The sequence below is a fragment of the Pseudopodoces humilis genome, chromosome 16, assembly GCF_049639895.1.
Source record: "Pseudopodoces humilis isolate 2021_Gansu_Grassland_sample_001 chromosome 16, ASM4963989v1, whole genome shotgun sequence".
Taxonomy (NCBI): Eukaryota; Metazoa; Chordata; class Aves; order Passeriformes; family Paridae; genus Pseudopodoces; species Pseudopodoces humilis.
The window spans coordinates 19,004,680-19,031,164 of record NC_142215.1 but is presented as its reverse complement, the minus strand read 5'-3'; the positions used below and the strand labels follow the sequence as shown (position 1 = coordinate 19,031,164).

At 43.3% G+C, this 26,485-nt stretch overlaps 1 protein-coding gene across 7 annotated transcripts in view; it reads left to right on the top strand.

Annotated features, from left to right (window-relative positions):
• The window catches only part of NEO1 (neogenin 1), a 158,727-nt gene that overhangs the window by 26,169 nt on the left and 106,073 nt on the right, over positions 1-26,485 (top strand). For all 7 annotated transcript variants that reach the window (XM_088063004.1, XM_088063005.1, XM_088063003.1 and 4 more), the window contains exon 2: positions 23,364-23,681. In XM_088063004.1, the coding sequence (XP_087919130.1) occupies positions 23,364-23,681 (318 nt within the window). The remainder of the gene's footprint in view (positions 1-23,363; positions 23,682-26,485) is intronic.

Below are 26,485 nucleotides of genomic sequence, written 5' to 3'. Positions count from 1 at the left end.
GTCCAGTTCCTGCTCATCAGAGGTGGGAATGGTGACTCCTCTCCCAGCCCCATGAATTTGGGCACTGTGTAACTCTGGTGTTTGGAAGCCCCCTGGAGTGGAGTTGCTGCCTCACGCAATGGTATCCTATGGTCTCTGTGCCTGTCTGTAACTTCTTGGTGTCCTGGGGGACTTCATAAAGATCACTTCCTCCAGCAGAGCTGCTGACATGGAGCAAAAGCCATCAATAAATTATTCACATGCTGTTCATTTTCTGTGTTTAGGAATTAATGCAGCTTCGCTTCAAAATTCCCTTCCATGGCTGAAGTTGAGTGAAATTGTTGCATACTAAGTTACTACGTTTTTAATTTTGGGTGAATAACTCTGCATTTTGGAACTGTGATTTTGAAATAAAGTTGCATAAAACCTCCCACTGTAATGTTACATACTGTGGGTAGGTCCTATTTAAAAGGATTCATGGAGTTTACTTCAAGGAGGGCTGGTTTTTGGACAGTCACTTACATAAAGTGAAGTTGTGTGCTGTTTATAAGATAATTTGTGATACTTTAATACTTTGTGAAGCAGTAGTTTCAAATTAGGTAATTCTGAAGTCCTAAGATGTTGGTTTTGTTAAAGAACAAAACAAAACCCAGAAGCCACACACCTCAATCTCTCCAAATCCCCCAGGCCTGTGGTGTTGATTGCTTCTATCACGTTTGTCACGTTATTTTTCAGGAACGTGTTTTCTTTGTAATTTGAAGGAAGTGTGAAATTACGTTCTTTATCTCATTTTAGCAATTATCCAAGAGGCAGAGACATAGATATGCATATAACATATATATCTATATAATAATTCTGTAATACTCTTCACTTGTGAAGAGTTCTTCGGTTCTTTTTTGAGGTTTTTTTTAAGTCTTGGATTGTGCTTCTGGACTTGCGGTAAATAATCACTTTTCTTTAGACCACAGATTTAAATGTTCATGAAAATGTCCCATTTTTTTCCACAGGCACTTTATTTCAGGCACTGAAATGCTGGGAGGAACACACTGTGGAGGTACTTGGGGAATTTATGACTTTGAAATGACATCAATTTCAAAAGATGTAAAGATGTTTGAAAGCATCTTCCTGTTTGCAAGGGCAGCAAATGAGCAGTGCTATTGGCCTTGCTTATGGGAAGCAGTGACAAGCATTAGTGTTTCCTGCCTGGTTACTAAAGGAGCACTTTGCAACAGCTCAGTCATCTCAAAACCATTTTTATTGTTCAGTGTTAGCACAACTTGTTATTGTAGTTTGCACTGAATTATACAAAAGAAAAGAGAGAGTCAATGTTTAATTTCTGTGATGGCTCTAAAAGGGTTTCTGTGATTTGACAGCATTTGTCCTGTTTCTTTGGAGGTGTTTTGCCTTGGGCACAACATGTAATTAACTGTAGCTTTTAAACCAATTCCTTTCTCATGTCAGGCTGAGGCTGGAGAAGAGCCTGAGGTAGATGCTGGAGTGGGATGAGCTGCTTTTTGAAACCAGCAGCTCTATTAAGGAAAAGTTAGAGAATGACATCCCACAGTGGGGATGGAGCTTCTGGGACCTGCTGCCATGGCAGGCCCAGGACAGAGGGTTGGGGGTGGTGGGGAACAACACCAGAAGCCTGGGCAGTGATTTACCCCCAGCAATTTCTGTGTGTCAGCTGTAGGTACTGGAGGGATGCAGGGGGAATGAATGTCAGACAATGGTCAGGCTCTGGTGTTTTCACTTACAGAGTAATAAAGAAAAAAGCTGCTGCTGTTTTGCTGGAACTGAACTTCAGGTCTTGCCCAGTGTGGTGTGTTATGTGTGTTTGCTTAATTAAACTGGAGACAACTGTAGGAAACACATCCTGCTTAAACAAAAATCAGGCTTCCAGCTGGTTCTCATGCATTTCCCTGCATCCTTTTGTGCTAGTGCTCCTATACCTCTCCATTCTGGAGTTGTGTTTTCCTAATGGTGGAGCTGTTGTGTCCTGGTGTGCAGGTTCTCTGTGCAGTGAATGATTTCTCCTCTCGGTGCACTGTTGTGCTGGCTCTCCCAGCAAACAGGAGTGGCACTCCCTCCTCTTCCTGACTGGAGCTTTACAGTCTGTTTGCATTCAGTTAACCAGCAGTTACAGGATTTATGTATAATTGCTTCCAAAAAACTTCAAACCACTGTGTCTTTTTAGGATGCAGGATGTCCTGTGATGGCAAATACAACCCTGAGAATCTTTCCTGTCTCATGATGGGGAGCTTTCCACACTTGCTGGCCATCCAGTCAAGTGGTCAGTTACGTGTGTTAAAACCAGGACTTCTCTAATGAAGATTTATGGACAAAGACTTGAAATACATTCTAATGTTTTATGACATCATTCTGTGCAAATAGCTACTGCTTTTGAGTTGCATTCAAATTTCTCAACTTAAAAATTAGGTTTGCTAGTGGGTCTTTCTGCATCACTGGCTTTTATAGGCATTTGTTGTGTTGACTTCTCAGTTTGTATGTTCGGCTACTGTTGAAGGAGTTGAATCTGAATATAGATTTCTAATAATTTTTTACCCATATTGTGGCAGAATTCATATTTCATGGTAAATTTTTGTGGTGGTGTGATTGTTGAAGGGGGTTATGGCACATGCATTTCCACTTGTACTGGCAGCACTAGACTGTGTGGCACTTGGGGACATGGTTTAGTGCTGCATTAGGCTCAGTCTTAACTGTCTTGTACAACCTAAATGATTCTCTGATTTGATGATTGCTCAGGATTTAAGGTTTTTTGCGCACAAGCAGATTGATGCCTGTATTCTCCAAGTTAATGTAAGAGGAGAGGTGTGAAAAGTTGGCCGTGGTTTTCATTAAATCTTTTGAAACTTGTGTTTGTGTTAATCACAAAGCTGTTATTTTGTGCCCTTTTTGAAGTGTTTAGAGTCTCTCACTGCCAAGTGCACCAGGGAGCTGCCGTCTCTGAGGAATGAGAAATTGGTATCCAAGGGTTCTAAGGTTTCAGCTGAAGCTGGTGGGAGGGCTGGCATCAGCTAGGGATCACCTCTGACACCAGCAGAACCCACGCTGCCTTTGGCTGAAGCGCCTGTCATGTTTTTCCAGGGAGAGGGGCAGGCGTGGCAGGGTGATGAGGGTTAGGAAGGTCTGGAGTGGAGCTGCTCTGGCCTGTGCTTAATGCACAGTGCCTTTGACTCTCAAAGATCTATTTCCAGTGATTGGTACTAATAATAGGGTGGGTTTGAAATGGAGCTTCTACATCTAGAGCAGGATGCAAAACAACTTGTTTTCTGGGGTTAGTTGTGTTCAGCTCTGTGCACAGAGACTTTGCAAAGCTCAGAGTGATGGGAGGTGCAGAAGCACTTGTGAACACGCAGCTGTAACTCGGGGGAGCTCAGTGTGTGCCCTCCTACAGGGGTGAAAATGTGAATCAGGTCTGAATTCTGGCTGAATTACCCACCGTGTGATGTCACTGAAGGACCATCACTCCGTGGTGGAGCAGACTCCTTGTCCGGAAAACCAGTGTTCTTACTCTGAAGTACAGGATAGATTTGTAGCTGAGGCCTGGGCTGCATTAAACATGGTACAGTTTCATGGTGTGAGTACCTCACAACCCTGCCAAAGAGTTAAATAAGGAAAGAACAGGCCTTGGGAATGGCATGGAAGTTGTACAGGAGAGTTTAGCAGAGACTAAGCCCCCAAATCTTTCCTTTTTATGTTTAGGAAAATGCTGTTGTTTTTGTATAAGCATCTGGCTGTTTTGTGTTGGCTGGTGCAGCCTCATAGATATGGCGTCTGCTGCTTTTATTTAAATTTCCCCTGAAGACGCAAATTAAAATGAAAGCCCCACAGGCTTCCAACCGTTCCTGCTGCACATTGCCGTGGAATTCTGCTCTTGAAAAGCTCTCTTTTAGGCTTTGGTGTGTTCTTTTCCTGCAGGGACAAAAGAGCATGCAAGTCTGAAGTGCGTGAGAGGAAGCTGGAGCGACTATAGGAACAGGCCTGTGGGATTGAGAGTGTTCCATAGCAAACACGTCCATAGTGAGGTGGGAAGGAATATACTCCACTTGGAGACAAACTGGAGGGACTCAGAGGAGAGTTTAGAGGGCCCTAATGCAAGCACATCTTTGAGGGACATGTTTAGCTGGGTTTAAAGAGGAGATTTGCTCCTGGGAAAGGCAAGCGTGGCCTTGGAAAGAGCTGGAAATTTGTAATCTGCAGCAATGTCTTTCTAGTTGACACTGGATTAACTTGTCAGCAGCATTACAAAGCCACTTTATTTTACAAAATTCTCAAGCTTCAAGGATAACTGTTTCCTGGATGTGGGAGATTAATGCTGTTTATATTGGTGATGCCCATTTTTGCAGATGGCTTGTTTGAGAGTACTTGTTGGATTGATTTTAATTTTTGTTAAAATTGGTTAAATAATAGCTTCGGCTTTTGTGAGACTCTTAAAGGCAAGCTGGCATCCTGGGAAAACAAGCAGCTTGCAGTAGCCCTCAGTTTACACCCAGGAGTTGAGAAATCACTTTCCTCAGAGTGTGCTGTGGTGGTGTTAATCCACATCTGGCATTTCCCTTCTGTATACAGTTAAAATCCCATCACTGTTCTGTGGAGGATGGAAGCAAAGTATCAAAAACAACGTTATTGAAACTCCGGCCGTGGAAAGCTTGCTGCTACTATCTCCTGATTTGACATTCTTTCATTTCTTGAAATTGCACAGCTTAACCCCATTTTTAAAAATACTATTTGAATTATATAAACCTTGTTTATCATTATAAAATGTAATTTCAAATTGAAAGTACTCTAAGCTTTTTCTTTTCAAGAGTCTTCTTATTTCAGTTAATAACTTTTATTTTGTCTCTTTCCCAGGTTTTTCTTTTATTTTCTAAATTTTTAAATTTTATTTTTAAATAAAAAACCCAACAAACCAAATTGTTTGCTTTGGAATAAACCTGATGAAAGAGGGGACAGATAAATCCACAGATAAAGCAGGTGAAGGGGAAAGTGTGATAAGGCAAACATGGACATTATAGGTTGGTATCTGCAGGAAGGCGGCTGTCAACAAGGAGTGCAAGTGCTGTCTCTTTGCAGCCTCTTCTCTTTCTGCTCACACCTCGGGGAAAGGAGATTGTTGGACAGCATTGGAAAGGGAAGATTGATTATTTTAAAGTGCTTGAAGCAATGGCCTTTCATAGCAGTAATTGGGATTTCTCTAAGTTTCCAGCCAGATTTACTGGCCCTGGAACATCCCAAGCACTCTGAGTTTGTTAGAACATGTGGGCTGCGGCTTCCTTCGACATTTTACAAAATTCTGAGTAAGTCTGGTTTTAATTTTGACTACTGCTTTCAGGTTGAGAGAGACAGGAATTTTGGTCATGTATTTAATTACTTTGTCATTTTTTAACATTGTCTTGTCTCTCCTTGTCTCTGTCAGTTCTCTCTTGCCTTTCTCAAAAGTAAGATTACTTCTGGGAGACCTGCCTGGGAGGAGATGAGAGCCACTGCCTGAATACAGTTTGGTTTATCAGCTGGAGTGTCTTGGGAAATGCCTATCTATAACCCCCTTTCCTGTATATTTTTCAGCTTATAAGCCTCCCAAAAATAATACAACACCATCAATCTGGTGAAGGCTCGATGTACAGAAATTGCAGGTGGCCCTGTGTCTGTCACAGGGACTTGCTGTGTTTTTAAGCTCCGCAGCTGGGCAGGGGGAGGCAGTTTCCAGAGCCCTTTTCCCCCCAGAAGAGCCCATTGCAGAATGACGAGCATTCCTCAGAGGGCACAGCCCATTGTGCTGTACTTGTGGCTCGTGAAGTGCTCCCAGGAAGAGAGAAGAGCTTCCTGATGATTGCGGCATCGAGTCTCTGAATGGCTCAGGTCTGAAAAGAATTCCCTTTCCCATGGCTCGGGCTCTGTTGGAGGCCAGGCTGTTGTGAGCCGGAGCAGGGTCTGCTCGCACCCCGGCACACGGGAGAGGGCTGCGAGCCTCTGCAGGGATGTCATGGAGCAGGACCTTCCCTGGCCACAATCCTGCTGCACACACCACAGTGGGAACTCGGTATTTTTCCCCACTAGAGAATTCCTAGGGTGGATTTCCTTTTCCTCCTTGCTGTCGCTAGAGCCGTATTCGTCACTTGCTTGGGCCTCTTTGGGGAAAACTCAGTTTTTCTCCTAATGTTGCTGCAATACATGTTGAAATTGCTTTACGTTGCTTAAAATGAGGAGCATATGAGACTTGCAGACTTGTGCTTTATTTAGATTATGCTCTCCTTATCCCAGTGGAGGATCCCAAACCTCTGAGGAGTTTGGTTTATTTCTAAAGGAATTTGCTGTTGGAATGTCAACGCTGTTGTTCTGCTTTGTGCAGATACAAAGAGAGGTGGTGGTGGTGAAGATGTGTTACAACTGCAGGGAGAAACTCCCCCCAGCCCTGCTCTTCCTGTGGGAAAAGGATGCTGTGAGGAGCTGCAGGCAGGGCACGGTGTGTAGCAACAGGAGAGCACATCAGCCTTTCACAAGGATCTTCTGGAAATCACCTTCCAGATTCCAAATCACAGCCATGCATGGGGGGCTGGGGCTGCTCCAGCTTGAGCAGGAGGTGGAGACTGGGGGATTGGATTTCTCTTAAAAGCTGCCAGGATTTCACTAAGTGGAGTTGTGGAGACTGAAAAGTTGAAGGGATTAATTTTTCTTGCATTTTGTTGCTTTTCCTACTGAAGTGGGTTTTTTTTGGGTAACCTCCCCCAAAGACTGTTAATGTAACAAAGTGGCCCTTGCTTTTTATCCCACTTTGGAGAATTTCACTTTTTTGCTCTTAATGTTCTGCAAGAGAAACTCCCTGTCTGTGCTCAGGCAGGGGATACGTGTTACCACCTTCCCTGTCTGCCATTATGAAATCATTAAATGTTCATATTTTATAGGTGACTGGTCCAAAAGGAATCGTAGAATTCTCTGTGCTAGACAGTTGCAGTAGTATGGAATCATCTCTACTTAATTGAACTAGAAACATTTTTTTCTTATTCTGATATAAGCTCTACCTCACTTCTCTTGCATTATTTATTGTTCATAATCATATGTAACCTTATGAACAGTAAGGTTTTGTTGTAAGAGAATGGGTTTGCTCCCGTTTGATTTCCAAGGACCTGCTTACACACACAGGTTGTACTATAACAATGTGCAATAAAACAATTCAGTATGAGTGTGAACTCATTATGTGTCTGCTTTACTTGGGTTTATCTTAAAGCTTTATTCACATGTGTTTTATTATGGTTACTTCTTGTGCTGGTAACTCGTGTGGTTTTTAATGTACTCACAGCATTGCGAGCTGATCTGTAGCTGTGTGGTGAGCTAAATTGTACATGTTTTCTAATAGTGTTTTCAAAAACTTAATTTTTATTCTTTTTCGATAAATAACACGTGTGTTTGTCATTTGCTTTATCATCTTCCTGGACTATAGCTTCAGTTATTACGCCTTTCTTCTTCCAGTTGTAATGAATGAATCACTTCTGTTTATAAGGATTTGGTTGTTTACTCTGACAAACCCTTGATAGGAGACACTCGACAAGATCTCAGTAAATCAATTTGTTCAGGATCTATAAGCATCTCATTAGCATTTATTTGCAATGTTCATTGTAAGCTCAGCTGCAGCTGTTGAACACCCTGAATCTCCCAAAGATTTCTAGGGTTCTAAGCATATGTTTTGAGATTGTGCTTTAAGTGGAGGAATTTTGTGGGCTTTTTTCCCTCTTTTCATTGCTGCTGCTAACAAAGATCTTTTTGAATGGAACTGCAGGCTCTGTGTCTATAATCTTTCCCATTTCTGACTGCTGAAAGCTTCATTGGAAAAAACATTATTGCTGGAGTGGCATGACTGAGAGACCATTCTTCTGCCCGTCTTGCTTTTCATTTCCCCATTGGCGGCAGGACAAGGCTCACATTTTCACTATAGTTCCTGCAATAATGGCTAAAAAAGGCTTTCACCTTGCCCAAATGCCATGTGGAGCCGAGTGATGTCATTGTTTGGGCCGTGCAGCCGGGATTGCCGGGGCACCGGGACCGCTTTGCTTCAGCTGGGCCCAAGTGCTGCCAACACAAAAGGAGGCCAGGGCTACCTGCAGCTCCTCAGCATTGATTTCCTATACAAATCTCATAATGGGCTCTTCTAAAGGAGTGCACAGAAAACCAGGCAGATCCCAGCAGCTCAAAGGGAACTAACAGCCCGAGTTATCTCTTGCAGGATTTTTACAAGGAGAAGTTATTTTGCGGTTTTGTTTTCATTTTGAAAACGAGGCTGTGGGGAATGAGAAAATCAAGTGAAAAAACAGCGTTCTGAGAGAGCGAGTGGGTAATTGAAATTGAAATCCAGCTTGGAGCCTGTGCTGTGTCCAGGGCACTTCGAGATCCCACTGGTGTCTGTTAAAGCTTCCCTGTAACTTCTGGCAGTGCCAGTCCTGGGAAGGAATGTGTGTGCAAAATGTCTTTTTTTTCCTCTTTTACCATAGAAAGTGGCAATGCCTTACCGGCAAATAAAGGTGAGGGCTTCACGCTTACCCATGATATTTAAATTCCCCTGCCATCCCTGCCATCTTCACCCCCCCTTAACTGAGATAACCCAAGTTTATTTTCATTTTTAGGCTGGAGCCTGCTGCTCAGGGAGCAGGCTTCAAAAATCACCTTTGTTTCTGCAAGTGGGGATCACATTCTTCCACTGTAATCACTACCCAATCTGCTGACGTTCTCTTCTACAAGTAGCCTGCACTCCAACAAGCTGTTTAAATATCATTTTCTAAGTTCCTTTCCTTGTATGGCATCGGAAATAGCATGGCTCATTCCAGCTGCCTGCTTGTAGATTCCTGGTGCTCCATGTTATCTTGCTAGGCTTGACCTCACGTAATCAATAGTTCAGTGAAAACTGATAGTGTGTTTTCAGCTTGGCTCAATAATGGATCAGTGATTTGGGGAGACTCAAAATACCACCTGTACAAAATGCTTCTCATGGAAAAAAGTAGTATTTATGGCTGTACCATTTATGCTGAAAAAATTATCTAATAAGCTGGAGGAGGAATTGCAGAGCAGGATGCTGAATGTGGAATCCGAATGTAAAGCTTTGGGGTGAAGAGGAAAACATTTATGACTTAGATTGTGTTGGTATTCCTTCTGCAGTGTGACACCAAAGAGAGCTGAGTTTAGAATGGGCATAGACTGCAAGGTTGTCCTTCAGAAGATTGAACCAAGGTAGCTGTAAAGGCTAAGGGTGGTGTCCATTTCTTGAACTAATGAGGTCCAAAAGGCCTACCCTGAACCCCCAGGTGTGGCCCCGTGGGAGCTGTTCCTGGCTCAGAGCAGTGCTCCTGTTCATCTGAAGCACCAGAGGAGTTTTCCAAAGCCTTTCCTAAACCTGGAGTGCTCTTCCCTGTTGCTCTTGTTGGCTGCCCCCAGTCCTTTCCCTTTGGGTCTGTCAGGAGGCAGAGGCCACATCCCCTGCCTGAGCTCTCACATCCCTGGCCAGTCCTGCTTGGCCACCTGGCACTAGCCAGGGGCTCTTTCTGTCCTGGAGGTTGCAGTCACAACTGAACATTATCTCCCAGACTTGGGGAGTAGTAGCATGCCTTCCTCACAGAGATAACCCGATCATCTCCTCTGCATTGCTGTTTTATTCCAGAAGTGTCTTTGTGTATTGAATTACCACTTTTTAAAGTCTCATTATTAATTGTGAAATGGCAGAGAGTAGATTTGTCCCACCACCACCCACACGTAACAGAAGGGTGGCCAAATCCAGTCATGGCATTCGGTGCTGGAGGTAAGCCTAGGAATTGTTCTCTCCTGACACTGGGATGACAAAAAGGTAGTGACAAGCGTGTGGCTAAAAATGCAGCTTGAATTCAATTTAAATTTAAGCTTCAAAATAGTGTAGTCTGGTAGGATACTCTAATTGTAGCTTGAAATAATCTTTTTTTAAGCCCCTTTGTCTTTCTTTAGTAGCTTCACCTGTCCTCTTTTCAAGGTTACTGGTGTAAGCTGGGAGGAGGAGTCAGCTAATAGGGGAAATTGGGAGTGAATGAAATAGAGGGGTTTTTGTGTCGTGACTGAAAGTGAGGGTCTGAGGCAGTTCTTAACAGTCCTTGGTGAGCTGCAGTTTTAACCTTGAATTCTATAGTGGGGGAAGAGCTCCCATTTCCCATCTGATCACTTAATGAAGACTTCAATTAGATTTTTGGCATAGCATTTAGAGAATGATCTATGAGTTGCATGCAAAATTAATGACATTTAATTTAATCGATGAGATATCAAAGACACCTTAGTCTAATAGTAAGTTTTGACCATGATTTTTTTCCCCTATGAACTAAAAGCAAGTTCTGTGAACTTGACGAGTTGCTCTTGCAACGTTCTCAGCTTGCTGCTTGGATGTGAGCATGACATCTGCTGGGCTTCGGTTTGGTGGGGTGCTTTGCAGTCACCTTCAGACAGTTGGGTTTGGTGCAGAGAGAACTTGAGACAGCTCGTTGCGCCTTGTGGTTGTGGAATCTTGCTTTTATCACTCACGTGTTCTAGACAGAGGCCTCATTACAGTAGAGGTCCTTCTGTATTCTGTTTTTTGTGTTGTGTGGTCCTGCAGCGTAGCCCCAGACTTTCAGTATCTCTAGATAATTATTGTTCTCAGATCTCTGATTAAGTATCCTCTGGTAGAAATACCTCACCTAGATTACCAGTTTGAAGAGGTGGCACTGGTATCCAGAGTTACCTTTGTATCTGTTGGCAGTGAAGTGGGGAGATGAGCCCCAGGGACTGCAAACATGCCAGAAGTGAGGCTTACTGCTGAGAAGCCCTGGGCCAGCTCAGTTCCCACCTCCCTGGACAGGCTAATGAGGAGCACTCAGACTGCTGGAGCGGCAAAATTAATTTGGATGCTGTGGTGGATCTAATGCCATTATTGGTTGAGTCTCAAATTATCTTGTCTATGCTGTATCAAAGCCCATGGGTTTATCAGCTGCCCTGTTGGTAGGTCTAGCTTAATTTTTGCTTTAGAAATCAGCAGGTACATCAGCTGGCACAGCTGATGTGCATGCTTTTATATATAAAAGTATGCAAAAATAAGTCAGTCTATAACTCAGTGTAAGATGTTTACATGCTTGGGTTCGGGCTGTGTGCATTGTGTGCAGCTGGGGAGATGCAGGTGACCCAGCTCTGGGTGCCCAGATTTGATATTGTTATATAATACCTCATTTCATAAGATTCCTGACACACTTCAGCCCATGCCTTGCTGAGCTCTGGCCCATCTGCCTGCCCTGCTTGTGGTTCCTTCATTTGTGTTATTGGCACTGTGACAAATATTTAATAGTCCCCTCATCCTCAACCAAAGCAGGGATGAAGCCCTACATGCATTGTGGTGGCTGGGGAGGAGGTGCTGCTAGAACTGAAGCTGCTAAGCAGAAAAGTAGAGTAATTTTACCCTCCCTCTCTTACTTTGTGTTCACAAAGATAAAAACAACTTGTATATATGCAAGCCATGTATTTGAAAACTTGGAGAGACAAAGTAATTACACTTTAATATTGGCTGTAAGAAATCTGTGCTGCAGAGAAACTCTAATCAAATAAAGGCAAAACATCTTACTTTGCTTAATATTCTGTGATTTATATTCTCTCTGATGTGCAAGCAAGGTAATAGTGCAGTAAGGCAGGGAGGACCTCAGTAGTGCATGGTATCGAGACAAAGCCAGAAATTCCAAGAAAAACAATGTTTTAATTGGTTTTGAATTTTAACAGGTTTGAATTTAAAAAAAAAATGAACATGATCAGGTTTTGTTTGTATTTGCAGAATGTGCTGCTCAAGTGCTCACCTCACAGATGCTGCTGCTTGTGACCAGTTCCTGACCTCTGTTTTCCCCCCTCCTTTTATAATCCCATCTAAAGCATGAATGTTGCTGTTATGGAGCCGATACAATGATTTTACACGCTCTTGTCTGGGACTTTTTCATGGTTGATGGTGACACGAGTGCTTGGTTCTCCTGGAAAGCTGCATTTCACCCTTCTTACAGCTGAAAGGAGCTGGTTCAATAGCTCTGTTTTCTGCTTGTAATTCCTAAAGCAAACAAAAAACCCCACTAAGAAAAATTAGACATAAAAACCCCACCACATATTACATGACAATTTTTTTCTTGGAATTTTTTTTTTGTTTAGAAAGTGTAAATTACTCTGCTAGAAAATAGAGCTTCCCCTTTGTGATAGTCATCACGTGCTGTGAATTACTTGAAATAAAGCTTTTTTATCCCCTTAAACATAGCTTGGAAGTGCTAATAGCAGACTTAGAGGGACCGCAATCTAATTATCTGATTATGCCATGATTTAGGCAGGTTTAGGTTGGGAGAGTTTCTCAGAAGAAGGCTGTGCAGGCTATTTACATAAACCCTCAGAACGGACAGGGAAAACGAGACCAAAGGAATTTTTAGCTCTTTGGTGGTGGTCAGTGGTGGCTCTGTGGAGGCTCTGCCCTGCAGCTCCCAGTGTTTGTGGCTTTTTCTGAAATGTGCTGTTTGGGAACTGGGACAAATTCCAGCAGGAGCTCTGACAGAACCTGAGAAAAGCTGTGCCGTTACATCTTGGAACTGTGTAAACGCTTTGGATTTTAATGCAGTCCTATCGAGGTGCAGTGTTTAAAATAGAAAGCTTGTTGTGGCAGGCACTGACCTTGATGCAAATGGGAAGAATATGCCAAAAACATTACACTGATGCTGTTTTCCTCAAGTGGAGGAAAAAGTCTGCCCTGGCAGTCTGGGGGAGGTTGGATTTAAAGGGAATGGACCAAAGACAGCGGTGTAAGGGTGTTGAGGTCCTTGTTCTGTGCTGGTGGTGATGACTGTCACATCTGAAGTTGTAGCAGCTCTAGCCAGGTGTGCAGCTGAGGAGTGGGATCAGCCTGTGGTTTAGAGCTGGGAGCTGAAGTGATGTTTGGGGATGCTGAGGGACGCTGTGGCAGTGAACGGTTCCAAGTCAAGCTTTGGCCATGGCTCCATGTGTCTCTTGATCACTGGACTCGTGCTGGGCTCTGGGAGCCACAACAGCCCCGGTAACGTGGTTGGTGGTACAAACAAGCCCATCATTGCAATGACAGCCACATCAGGCACTTTGTGTAGCTTTTACGGCTGGATTCCTCCAAACATCCTTCCTAATGTTACTGTTATTGTGGCTTTGGGACTTTTAATTTGTAGATGCTTAACTAAAGCTCACAGTTTGGATATGTCAGGAAGGAAATAATGAAAAGCCAGTTTGGGGGTGTGTCTTTGTATTGCTTTGCTGCTTCAGATGCTCACACACTTCTTGCTTGCACTGTTCTGTTGTTGGGAAGTCGTTGCTTGGGGAAGTTTGGAGCTTGGCTGGACAGATCCCTGAGCAACCTTATCTAAATAGTCCTGCCTGGGGCAACTGGCTGGACTAAATGAGCTCCAGAGGACTCTTACATGCAAAGAATTACATTCAAATGATGTTTTATGAACTATTATCATCCAAAATTTTTGGTTTGGGCAGTGAGTTGCCAGGTACTTTGCATCTGCTGTCCAAGCAGGTTGAAGAGCTTTTTATTGCAATAAAGGTAAATGTTTCTCTAGTGAAAACACTTGGATTTGATTGCAGTGTATGAATTGGAGGAAGTGTTGAGCGGTAGATGCTTTGTGTGCGGTCTTGCCCTAAAAGCCCCCGTTCAGTAGCTCACACGTTGGCTCTGCCTACCCAGGTGAGCCTTGGCATCTTGCAGCCAGGGAGAGGCGAGCCAAGGCTGGGAACAGCACGGCGTGGCCCGGCCTCGGGAGCCATCTGCCACACGGCTGGGACTCGGGCAGTTGGCACTGCTGCCAACAGGTACTGCTCTGTTTCTGTGGAGTTGTCACTTCCTTTGGAGTTCTGTTGCCATAATTAGCCAAATTAATATTTCATCAGGTCTGTCTGTTTGTTTAACAGCTTAGGAATGAAGTGGTGTGAATGGGAGTGCTGTTCTCCGACGTGATGTGCAGGGTGCAGGTCTGGGGCCTGTTTTGATGTTATTATTTCAGCTGAAAAATTCTGCTTCGTGTTAAGCAGAGCGAAACCTTGCAGGGGAATCTTTCAAATACCCACCCAGGTCGCTGTCAGTGCGTGCCAATCCATAGCAGAGCCAGGATTAGCTGGAGTAGAGACTGAGGGAAGCAGCATACCCAGAACTGTGCATCCAGCAATGCCCATATCTATATGATAATTCAGTTAACACATGCAGTAATTGTACTTCCACTCTTATATAAGTTCTTTTGAAATGTACTTTCCCACTTTGAAATAATCTGTATTGTATAAATGAACAGATAAATCTGTTTCTTCCCTCACATGTATAAAGCATTTGCCAAGCTAATACTTGCAAATGTTTTTGCTAATATATTTGCAAAGCTACAGTTGAGCTTTTTCTTTCATTCTGACAAAAGCTGTGCCAGTCAAAGCTCCAGTGGTGCCTGGGAATCGGGGAGGTGAAGGCAGTAAACAGGGGAGATGAAAGGTGCTGCTTGTCTTCACACACTGCCACAGGAAGTGTTTTCATTAGTGCGCTTTGAGGAGAGACGAGAATCTGTGTAAAGCTTTTAAAACTGCTCCTTCACTTCATTTTACTGTACTTTCAACTGAGATCAAATGGGGCAGGGCTGGCGGTTCCACACGCTCCAGTTCCAGCCCAGGGTTGTCAGACGGACAACTCCGGTGCTTTGGGCTGCTGTGGGAATGGCAGCGATACCCTGGGGCTTCCCCTCGCCGCCTTCCCTGCCAGGGATGGGGAGATAGCTGTGTACCACTCACTCCCCTGGGGGAAAAGGAGACACTGAGAATCAGCAGTTAAATTGAGGCATTTGGCTCTTTTTCTTGTAGCTTTTCTTGGCTTATGAGGCTTATAAGCACTCACAGCTTAGTAGGAATCTGTTATAGAAAAAATGTCTGCTGGGTGAAATAACACGCCTGCAAAGTTACAGTAAAGGATTAGTGCAATTAGATTTTTTTTTTTTATAGATCTGTTTAGAATACAAATATGCTGGTAATAGGCTGCAGTTGCCTTACCAAAGTGTAGCTGCTTGATTTCTTATATAGCAAATAATAAACAAAAATCCAATAATTTGTTCTACTCCATGTACATTCACTGTACTTGAAATAATTAAGTTGCGGTAAATAAGACTTGGGGATATTTGGGGTTTTATTCCAGATCATTTCTATGCATTTCATGATGGTCAGGAAGATTTGCACTCTGGGGAGAGAGTGCTGGGCCAGGCAGAGCCCGTGGCATTGGTGAATGGGAGCAGCCAGAGCAGGTAAAAGGCATTAAACATTTCAGGATCGATATGCAGAGTTCACAGCTGAGAGGATGAAAAAAAGCCAAGCAAACCACAGTTTATTGTGGAGCTGGCACAAATGGGGAGCTTTATCCACTGCTCAGAGTAAGGAATGAGTAACTTGAAGGAGCTGTTGACTCCACAATGTATGTTCGAGCTCCTGCTTAAACTGCTTTCCTGGTGGGCACAGGTCTGAGATGTCATTTCTTTGCTCTAACTTGCACACTTAAAATGGTGCTTATTTGAATATTGGAATATATATATAATTTATATATATATAAATATAAATATATATATTGAATATATATTGAATATATATAAATATTATATAAATTTTTTCTCCTTCTGGATTTGCCAAGTCTTCCTGAAACCTGCTGCAGTAACATACTGTTTGTAAGCCTTGATATGTGTTATTTCTTTTCTTGGGCTCATTCATTGATGGTACTAGTAAAATGTTTAATTGATATTTTTGATGGGTGTTGTAATTTTTAAAGGGTTCCAGTGCTGTGCTGTGGTCACTGACCAGAGTGGGCATCTCTGAGGGATTTAGCTTTGCACTCTACAGCTTTTAGTTTGGGCTTTGCAAACACAGACACAAATCCTTTTGCTCAGTAGTATTCCAAGAAAACTGGGAATACTGCTGGTTCTCTCGTACTTCCTCAGCTTCCCCGGGGTATTACTTTGGTGCTAGTGTGACTAAAATCTGCCCCAGTTTTCTGTGTCATGGAGGGCACTCACTGCATCCCTCTTTTCCTGCGACTGGTGATGTGCCTGTCATCCCACTCTAACCCTTTTTGCTAAAAAGGTCTCAATTTGGGGCTCTTTACTTGGCCCATTTGCTTTTACAGGAGTATTATGAGTTAAATTTGTGAGGGGCAGGTTTTATTGCACCTGACTTATCCCTGATAAAGCCCACAACAGCACCTCATGAACCTGCAAATAATGTTGAATTTTATAGGATAGAAAACTGGTGTAAATATATTCTTAAAATAAGATTCTTGGGAACATTGTAGCATGTTTCTAGTAGTGTGTATGTGCATGGTTTCCACCTTTCTCCTGTTCCTGTTTTTCCGCTACTGCCTTGAAAGATCAATAAAACCCTCATTAACACATTGCTAAGGTTATTATATTTTTATATATTGTGGATCAGTGGTATGATTGGGCAGTGCTTGGTAGGAAACCAGAGAAGGGAAGAGCTGGAGAATTAGTTGTGCTGAGTGTACAGAATTTACTGATTATCCTGATCTTTGTGCACTAGTCCTCTAAATTAGGGACCCCCAAATCAAATGCTGAACTCGTATTTGTTTTCCCTCTCCCCTTCTTCCTTCCTTCTCTCCCTGAAGGCAGCTCTGAGGTGCTGGCAGAGGTTACTGTTTGTGCTTTCCCTCCTGAGCTGTTGAGCTGAGGAACAAACCCAGGTGTCCCTGGGCTGTGAGAGGCAGGTGATGGGCCTGGCTCTGGGGAGCTTTGCTGCTGTTGGTTCTGCCCTTGGGTGCTCCCCAGCATTTGCTCTCGGCTGCTGTCACAGGATGCTGAGTTAGAGATTCCTTTTGCTCTGATCCAATGCTCCTGTTCTGTATCCAGGTCCTCTCAGATATTCCTTGCTTGATCTGACATTAAAGGTACTTGCTAAGAATTTTTTCCTCTTTCATGAAGTGTGATGAAGGTCTTTCTTTAGAAAGACACTGGAAATTATGTTCAGCAACTTTCCATTTGATTCTTCCCTGCATTTTTTTTTTTCATGTTCATCCTATTTTTCATTTTATACTTCCTATAGAAACCAATTTTTTTTATTTTCCTCCCAGTATTTCTTCTTGTGTGGCTTTTCTGGCCATTGCTGTGATTGGAGCCCCCCTGATTTGGTAACTTACCATCGTTCCCCCTGCCCTTCACACTTGTGAGCATCCCTTGGCATGTCCGTGGTCTGCCTGGAGCCCTGGATTGAGGAGGTGGCCTGGGGGAGGGAGATCATTCACCGAATGCAAAGCTCACTTAAAGAGCAGCTTAAACTGAATTTATTCCTTTGGGTGCCCTGTAACCTCGCTGGCATCCAAGAAGTGGTAAAACTGCTTTCCCCTTGATGCACAGTTCTTGGATGCCGCAGCATGTTTACACTTGGGAAATATTTAAGTAATTGGTTTCAGCAAATAATTCTCTTGTGATGTGTGGGGATTTTTTTTCTGTATTTATATTCTAAACCATTTTTGAAATACCAGTCTGGCAAAAAAGCCCACCCTGTCTGAAGCAAGGAATCTGCTCCCTGATTATCTGGGCTTGGTTTGCAAACCAGCAGGGCATCTCCATAGGGAGCTGAAGATCTCGTCTGGCCTTGGGAGGGTTTGGGGAACCGGTTCCGTGGGTCTCAGCAGGGTGGTTTGAGAGGAACCCACGTGGGGGGAGCAGGGCAGGATGAGGAACCTCCTTGCTTTGTGTGCAGTGTGTATTTTGAGCCTTACAAGTGGGTTTTCTGTTTGTTCTTAACCCTCGGAAAGCCACTCTATTTCACACCCCTCTCTGAAGAGGTAAATTAGGTGCCTGAGTGCTCAGAAGACTGGAAATCTGGGAGAGGAAATCCATTACTCCAGGAAAAAAAAAAAAAGAAAATTCCTCTTCACCTGCTGTAACAACTGTAGCATTGTCAGGAGCCAACATCTGGGAGCTATTTCTGGGGAAAAGTCAAAGTACTATTGTTCACCAGGAGGAACAGAAATTCATTTTCTTCCTTTTGTAGGTGTCTTTACAGTGCCCTCTAGTAAACTTGTGGAGAAATGCTTGGAGGGATGCTTCTCAGCCCAGGTGAAGAAAATAATGAAAACAGTCCCTGGAAGAATTAAAAATTAAATAAATAATGGAGCTCTGGTCCCCTGGGACTGAGGTGCTTTTCAAAGGAAGCACTGCTGATATTAAAAACTGACAGTTGCTTAAAATGAGAGGAATGGCTTTAGTATTCCACAAAAAAGGGAAAAGGTGGATTAAATCCTTTAGGCTCTCCTTCTGAAATGGTTACGAGAAGGAGTTTTGCAGTTAGGACCTTCAGAGAGGTTCCCTCATTGGCTTAATTCAAATATATGCTGTTAGGTGGTCTGACTTGTGCTTCCTTTGATTTATAAAAGCAAAATGGCCTTGAAAGAATGTTCCTTGCACAAGGTGAGAGGTTTGTGGGGCTCAGCTGCTGCATGTGAATTCTAAAATATTTTTAAAACAACCTGAAAGAAGTCCACATTTTTGGGCTTAGTGCTTATAAAGGATTTTTTTTCCTGGCACACCAGGAGGAACAAAAAGTGCACCAGAAGTTGTTTTTGAAGCACGGCTGGTAGGCAGCTTTTTATTTTCCTTTTTTTTGAGTGTGGCTTTAAGGCAAATGAATAAATCCTTGTGAGTAGGAAACAGTTTAAGAGTGGGAATATGGACTAGACATGAGGAGCACCTCCTTAGTGGGGATTTTTTTGGGACAAGTTGCACAAGGGTACCGTGAGGAGCGGTTCTAGTGAGTCCTGCTTTAGGGAAGGAGGAGTTGGGGCCATCTTTTCTCCTGCAGTTTTCCAAGCTGACCAGAACTGCAGCCCCACAGTAAAGGGACAGAGAGGCTGTGGACTGGTGTGACAGTGCTTGAGAGCAGCTGCTGAAGGGAGCCATGGCACAGCACCTGGCACAATCAACTGTAAATAATACAATCACATCCAGGTAAAAATGTCTGACTCTCTCAAGAGCTTTGAAAGGCTGTGGAACTGAACACCAGATAAATGCATCTCCACAGACATCTGATCTTGGAGATTACAATCTATGTTTGGATTTGGCTGCTGATCATTATCGTGTTTTTCTTGCCATTATTTAATAATATATGAGCCAATGGTATTACTTACAGAGGGAGTGGTTGGAGTAGATGTGGGGATGCTTCCTTGCAGTGATTTACTGCAGACACACCACACTATTTGGAGACTTCTTAATTCTATTCCTGCACACTTTTTTAATGGGCTAATTTTTCTAAATATCATTTTTTGCTTGAGGTCCATCAAAGAAGGTCACTTTAAGATTAAGCAAACAATAATTTGTTATTTAACAAAGGACAGGTAACTGGAAATATAAACAAAGCTCTAAAGGCGTTGTTGCAAAATATGGTTTACTTTGCTTGACTTGTTCTTTGTTTACTGGCTGTGCTGTGTGGATGCTCCCGAGTTACTAAGGCCAAGTCCCGGACCATATTACCTCTTTCTCTTCCAATAATGCTATCATTATGGTGACTGTCTTGATTTTTGTGTTCTTATTGGCACATGATGTTAAAAACCTTCTCAGCTCATAGCATCATAGAATCTGGGAAAGGTTTGGGTTGGAGAGGATCTGAAGAATTATCCATTCCACCCCTGGCCTTGGGCAGCAACAGCCTCCACTCTCCCAGGGTGCTCCAGGCCCTGTCCAGCCTGGCCTTGCTCCTGACCATGGACAGGGCAGCTGCAGCTGCTCAGGGCAACCTCAGCCAGGGCCTCGCCACCCTCACAGGACAGAATTTCTTCCTCCTCCATCCTGGAAGGATCTTTCTCCCTTGGGGATTTCAGAACAGCCCCTTCCCTTGTGGGCCGGGGGAATTTGAGGCACCGCAGCATTCCTCAAGCGCCGTTCCTAGCCCACAATTCCCAGCCATGCTGGGGCAAAGAGGAGTTACTCCTTGTGATGGATATCTTTGTTACAGTGCATTAAATCATCAGAGGAGGAAATCTGCTTGAACTGAAGGAGAAAGGAACCTACTAAGTCTGGCAAAGTCTGGGTTTATACAAGGCATTACTTACCTTAAAATGTTCTGCCACTTGCTCTGCCAGGTTCCACTGTCAGCCCACCCTTGGAGTTATGGAAGTACCAGCAGGATTTATACTGTACTCTGCAGTCAGGGGTAGCTCTTACACTCCCTTCTTTTTGCCTTGATCCTTATGTGCAATTTAATTTTTGTCTGGTGTAATTTGTGGATAGCAGAGTCTTTGTGAAGTAGGAGCTGAACTGGTGTTTGGAGAACACAGTTTAGAGATGTGACCTTGTTTTTTGGGTGTGGTGAACTTGCCAAGTACTGTGTGTTTGGTTGGGCTTTGGAAGTGCTTTATGAAAGTAAAATCAAAAGATGTTTGGCTTGTGTATTTTGCTGTCATAGTTTTATTTGATCAGGTGGTCTATAATGTCTGTTGCCTATAAGAGAAAAATGTAATATTAAGCAGAAAATACATCTTGGTCTAAATACTGGTACACTGTAATATCATAGATAAATTTTGCTTATTGGGGAATGCAGAATGCTTCTGATGTTGTCAAGGAAAATAAATTACCAAGATGGTAATATATACATTTATTTAGAGGTTCGCACAAGCAGCAATTTGCCCACATAGATAACTTGCTCCTTAGCCATGAATATGTGAACAAAACCACAGAACAAATTCCCTGTGAGCTCCTGCTGGCAGCCTGCAGGGAGTGGTGTGGGGAACATCTTCACTTAAACTACATCTGGCTGATCCTTGAGGCAGCTTTTTGTAATGATGTGGGTTAGGAAGGGCATAACACTGTCTTTAGGATTATAGAGGCTATTGGGAACGTTAATTAAATTCTGGGGAAAAGCCTTTTAAAAGTGCAATCCTGCAGCCAGAGAGCTTGGAGCTTTTATCATTGACTCAGTATGTGTGAGAAGGGGTTGTCTAACACTTCCTGCCAGTCTGATCAGGGCTTGTCAGATGCTTCTGTTTTACATGTCCAGCTTGAAGGGTGCCTTATCCATACTCCTACATTGCCTTGGAGCCAGGACAGGTATTGCCCCTGGTGCCACATCATTGCTCAGCTCCGAGCAGTGAGCGATCTTTCTTCATCAAAGCCCAGTGTGACTCCTTCCAAACCAAAGCCTGGTGTACTGCTCATCTCAAGTCAGCTAATTGTGATAGAAGATGCGTTTGGCTGCCTTCATTTATAATCCTGTTTGGAAAAAGAAATTTTGAAATTATACCTGTGCTTCACATTTTCCTTCTGGATGGTTGTTGCATTTGTGCCTTGTAAAATGTGATGGGTTTCTTTCCAAAGTGAAGAGAAACGTGGTGTTGGAGCCCTGTGCTGGGCTGGGCTACTGCTCGTCCTCAGGAGAGCATCACGATGGACCGATTCTGGTCCAAGTCAGAGCTGTGGCACTGCTGGTAAAATCTTGAGACACCAGTTTGAGGTGATTGATGTGGAGTCAGTAGGGCTGAGATCAGAGTGGTTTTGTCTGGAGTTATTTTCCTAAGTGCTGTAATTTCTGATGAGCTTGTGGCAGGCAGTTGTTAAAGGACGCATTTCAGTAATTTAAGGTGGATATTGGAGTGCTTGTGTCTTCCAGAAATTAACTGGATAATGAAGGGAAGCTTCTTCCCACTTGTGCAGCTGCTTGGCATTTCCTGTTCTACACATTGCTCACCTGAGGTGTTATAAAGATGCACCTCTGCACAGAAAATGGTGCAGGACAGGCGGGAAGCACTTCATGGTTCAACAGTGTCAGATCACTTTGGGGTGATGGGTTTTGTCTTGGCTGAAATGGTGTCAGAGCTGATGGGTATTTGTGAGAACTTGAGGAGAGGAGCTATGAGGAGGACTAGAAGACCCCAGAGTATTTTTAATAGTAGGGGTAGGAATATATGAAAGTAATTAATTGGGTATCAGTTCCTGGACAGATTGGGTGAGGTGAACAGGCTTGTATTTCCCAAACTTAGAATCACAGAATCGTGGACTGGTGTGGGTTGGAATCTATCCTCAAGAAAGACAATCCCAAGAATTTGGATCCCAACCTAACAGGTCTCCATCCTGACACTGTCCCTGGGGAAACTTCAGTCTTCTTAGAATGTTTTCCTTTATTTCCTCTTTGAATTCTTGAAGGTAAAAGAGCATCTGAATGCTATCAGCTGCCAAGGCATCATTTATCTGTTGTTTCTTTCACACCACTCCTGCCTTATCTCCAAGCTGCTGTGAATTGTGAGTAGCAGAGACAAGGCTCTGTGCAGGAAGGCTGGAGTCCCTCTGGGGGGGAGCTGGAGGCTCTTTGGAGACCATGGACTCTGTGTAGTTCAGTGATAGAGGAAATCATATCAATTTGTTAATTAAGGTCATTTTAGAAGGTAAATCTGATTTTAAAATCACCAAGCAATGGGAGAAGCTGCAATGCTTCCAGGACGGCCTTTGTTTGCAAGTAAAGGTCGCCTTCAGAGTTTGTGCTTTTTCCTCAAACCCCAGAATTATTCTGTGACTTAATTAAACAAATCTCGTTACTAAATGCATATTTGTCTTTCGGGTGGTCTTACAATATTTCACCATTTTTTTTATTGACAATAAGATGAAATGGTCAATGGTGAGAGATGAAATTGTTTTGAGGTGAGTGCAGGAGTTATTGTTATATGAGTGTTGTTTCAAAGGTGGGCTTTAAAAACTGAGATGCCCTTTTTCCTGAATCCATTGCTATGCTGATTGGAAAAATGTACTTCTCTGGAAGAATTTGTCTTCTGTTTTCTACAGATGATTAAGTTAAGACAAGTCAAAGTGATATTGACACACAATCGTTCTGCTTGACCAAATACACTAGAAAGACAGTAATTAAAATTCACTTCTTAATGCAAACTAGATGTTAATTACAGAACTCTTTGGGGAATATTTAAAATGGAAAAGTAATCATGTTTATCCTGGGCTAGAATGGAAGTAAAAAACCACTGTGTGACACTTGCAAGATGTGTTAAGAATGGGAGACTTTCTCCTGAGAGCTGAATTGTTCTTGACGGTTCCCAATCTTGGTTCCACAAAGGACAGCACTGCTGGGACAGCGCCCACACCACAGAGGCCAAGAGCAGAGCAGGGAAATACATTTTAGGGTTGAAAATGTCTTGGAATCTGAGAGTCCATGGTGTGAATAATCAAAGCAGAAAACACTGTCGTACAGACCAAGCTGGTTGAATCTGTTCAAGGGGAGGATGTGGTAGCGCTTGTGCTCATTTCAGGATCTTCAAGGAGGGTGTGTTTCATGCTAAAAACTGTGGGAAACTAACCCAAAAATTCTGTGATGTTTTACAGAATCGCTTGTGAGAACCTTCACTCCTTTCTACTTCCTGGTGGAGCCCCTGGACGTGCTGTCGGTGCGTGGAGCATCGGTGATCATGAACTGCTCGGCTCATTGCGAGAGCCCTCCCAGAATCGAGTGGAAAAAGGATGGCACTTTCCTGAACTTGGTGTCGGACGACCGCCGCCAGCTGCTGCCAGATGGTTCTTTATTAATTAACAGCGTGGTGCATTCCAAGCATAATAAACCTGATGAAGGATATTATCAGTGCGTGGCAACTGTGGACAGCCTTGGGACCATCGTGAGCAGGACAGCAAAGCTCACCGTGGCAGGTAAGGCTCTGGTTTGTGAGTGTGGCTGAGAGCATGGTGGTGATGGGAAGGAATGTTCTGCCCTTGGAAAAGCGGGAAGGTGCTTCCCAAGGGACAGGAGCTGGTTCCATCAGCTGTCAGGGAAACTGGGACTGTGGCTCTCATTTACTGGCTGGGAGTTGGCATGTGGTCTGTTCCTGTAAGCAGCTTAATGTGGGGTATTTCTCAGGAAATGCTGGAGATCAGGAAAGCTGCAATGAATGGATTAAGAGAATGTCAGGTGTCTGAAATTACAATGGAGATTTACTACAGCTTAGAAGGGGAAGAAAACAGGATTTTACTTTCTTTCTGTATAAATAACCTTAAAATAACTTTCCGTGCTTGTATGTGGAGAATTACCTGCTCTGAAACATTTGGGAAGCTCCTAACAGCAGTGTGTACAATCCCTGCAGGACTGGGAGATGGGTCGAGGATGGCGTTCTGGGGAGTTGTATTTTTCTGTTTCTTGAGTATCAGGTGTGAACAAGGAAGTTTGAAAAGTAACAACCAGCCAAATGCATACAATTTTCCATTAAAAAGCCCAAGTCGTAACCTCAGCTTTGGTGTTTCGAGTACCCTTTAGACTTGATAGGTGATAGTTTTATTTTGGGGGGTATGAAGCAGTGGGGGAGTGAAGTTTGCAGGTGAAAATAAAGATTGTCTGGGAAAAATGATCTGTTCTGTGACTTGCTTATTTCTCAGGGCTTGGTATTGTCAGTTTGTGTCTTGTAAACAGTAAAGCAGGAAGAGACTTGTAATTAATTACTGAGTAAGGGTGAGACTTCAAAAACCAACCAAAAGAAAAAAACCAAGGTAAACTAAGGCACTGTAACTAGAAAAAACGTCTATGAAGCAATTTTCTTTTGTTTCTCTAATGATGTTTGCCAGCCTTTTTCAAACAGTTTTTTTTTCCTTTGCTTAATAAATGTCTCAGGGTAATGAATTCTTCCTGACTGGTGCTCCTGCATCTCCCAGAGCTGCCGCTTCCATCGTTTGTGTACGGATGTTGTTCCCATTAACTTGCCTTGTAGCATTGTTGTGAAACATCAGCAATGTCAGAAACAGAAAAATTGGGGTTTTATGCCTTAAAAGAGTGACTTTGAGAATCTCTTAATGAGGAATAGATTTCTGAGCTTCTTGGCAATGAGGACAATAAAGGCAGTTCTCCCACACTTCTCTCGAGCAATTACCACCTCCTTGCATCGCTGCTGTCGGGATTAATTCTTCCGCTTTCCACATGAGAGCCTTCAGCCTCCTGCCTCTGCTCTCAGCCTGCTCTATATGATCATTAGGTGAGGTTAATGGGGTTAAAAATGAAGGTAAGCCAAAATGTCTGCTGAATTTCCACTTCCATTTTCTCCTATCTAGGTAGAAGGTACTATTTCAATTGATATTTTCTAAAATGATGGAATCTTTAAGAGCCTTTTAGTACTTGAGAAAGAACCCAAGTACTTGGGGGAAAAAGAAAAACAAAAAACCCAAGAGCCTACTTTTAAAAAAAAAAAGCCCACAACAAACAACAATGCAGTTCTGGTGAGAACTTTTTTTTTTTTTCCAAGCAATCTTAGCTAGAAAACAGAAAAAATACAGTCGAGCCCAAGACAGTAAGGACCTTCCCCACACAACCAGTTGCCCCTTTGGCACATATTGACCTGACAGCTGTGTATTAAGATTATTGATTGATTCCATGCAATAAAAATGGTAGTTTTATTGAATAGAACTACAGGAAATGCTGTTGACACATGTTGTGCATTGCCTTTTGCCATCCTGTGCCTTGGAAACCTGCCCCATCCTCTGGCTGCACTGCCACAGCAGAAGCTTTGGCAGACGTGAGTGTGTGAAAACCTATTTACCACCCCAGTCAAGTGCCAAGAATTGGGCAAGACCATGCTGAGTTTAATCCTCTTGTGTAGGGGGGAAGGCATTTTGGTTGCTGAAGGCTTTGGAAGAAGAGGTGGAATATTTAAATTCTGGTTTAGCCTATTGCTTTTCTTGTCCTCATTTGAATCTCTTAGTTTTAACAGTGGTTTTTAGTATTCCTTCCCACTCTCTTTGTTATAATTGGCAGCTTTCAGGCTGTGGTGAGCGTGGGCATTGTTAGCATAGTAAGGGCTCCCCTTGGCCTCAAAATTCCAGTGGGAGGGAGCTAATTCCCTTAATTGAGCAGTGGAATGTGGGGTTCCTCTGCTGTGTGTGAGTGTGGTGCTGCCAGGCACCTGATCTCTAAAAGGGAACATTATGAAGTGTAGGTTGCATGTTTTAACAGCTTCTTACTCATTAAATAACTCTTGAAAATGACAAGTTCTGCTGAGTCGGGGAGTCCAGGGTGAGGAAATCCAGTTAAAACACGTGGTGTTCCATCATGTGGATAATTCCAGGGCTGGAATTTTCAGAGTTGGAACTGCATGGCCAATGGATGATGCTGAGCAATCCACCTGCAGAAAGGTGGCCAAATTTGGATAAGTTTCTCGAGTTATTTCAAGGATTTTCTATATATTCTAGTTTGAGGAATCTGAAGTTTTTGGATTTTGGAATCTGCAGCTGTTTTGTTGCCGTAGGGTGACAGGGGTTTCTTTAGTGAACCACCGTATGAAAAGCTCAACCCAAACCACGTGCTCGGAGTGCCTGGGCTGCTGGGTCAGGGATGGAAGGAATTGTGTCAGAGACAGACTGGCTGGGCTTTGCATCCTCCTGTGTGCTGTGTGACCCTGCTGTGAGGTGCCCTGGCAGGGCAGGGGATCACGGCAGCTTCACTGGGCATGTGGCAATGAGCCTTCAAAGAACCT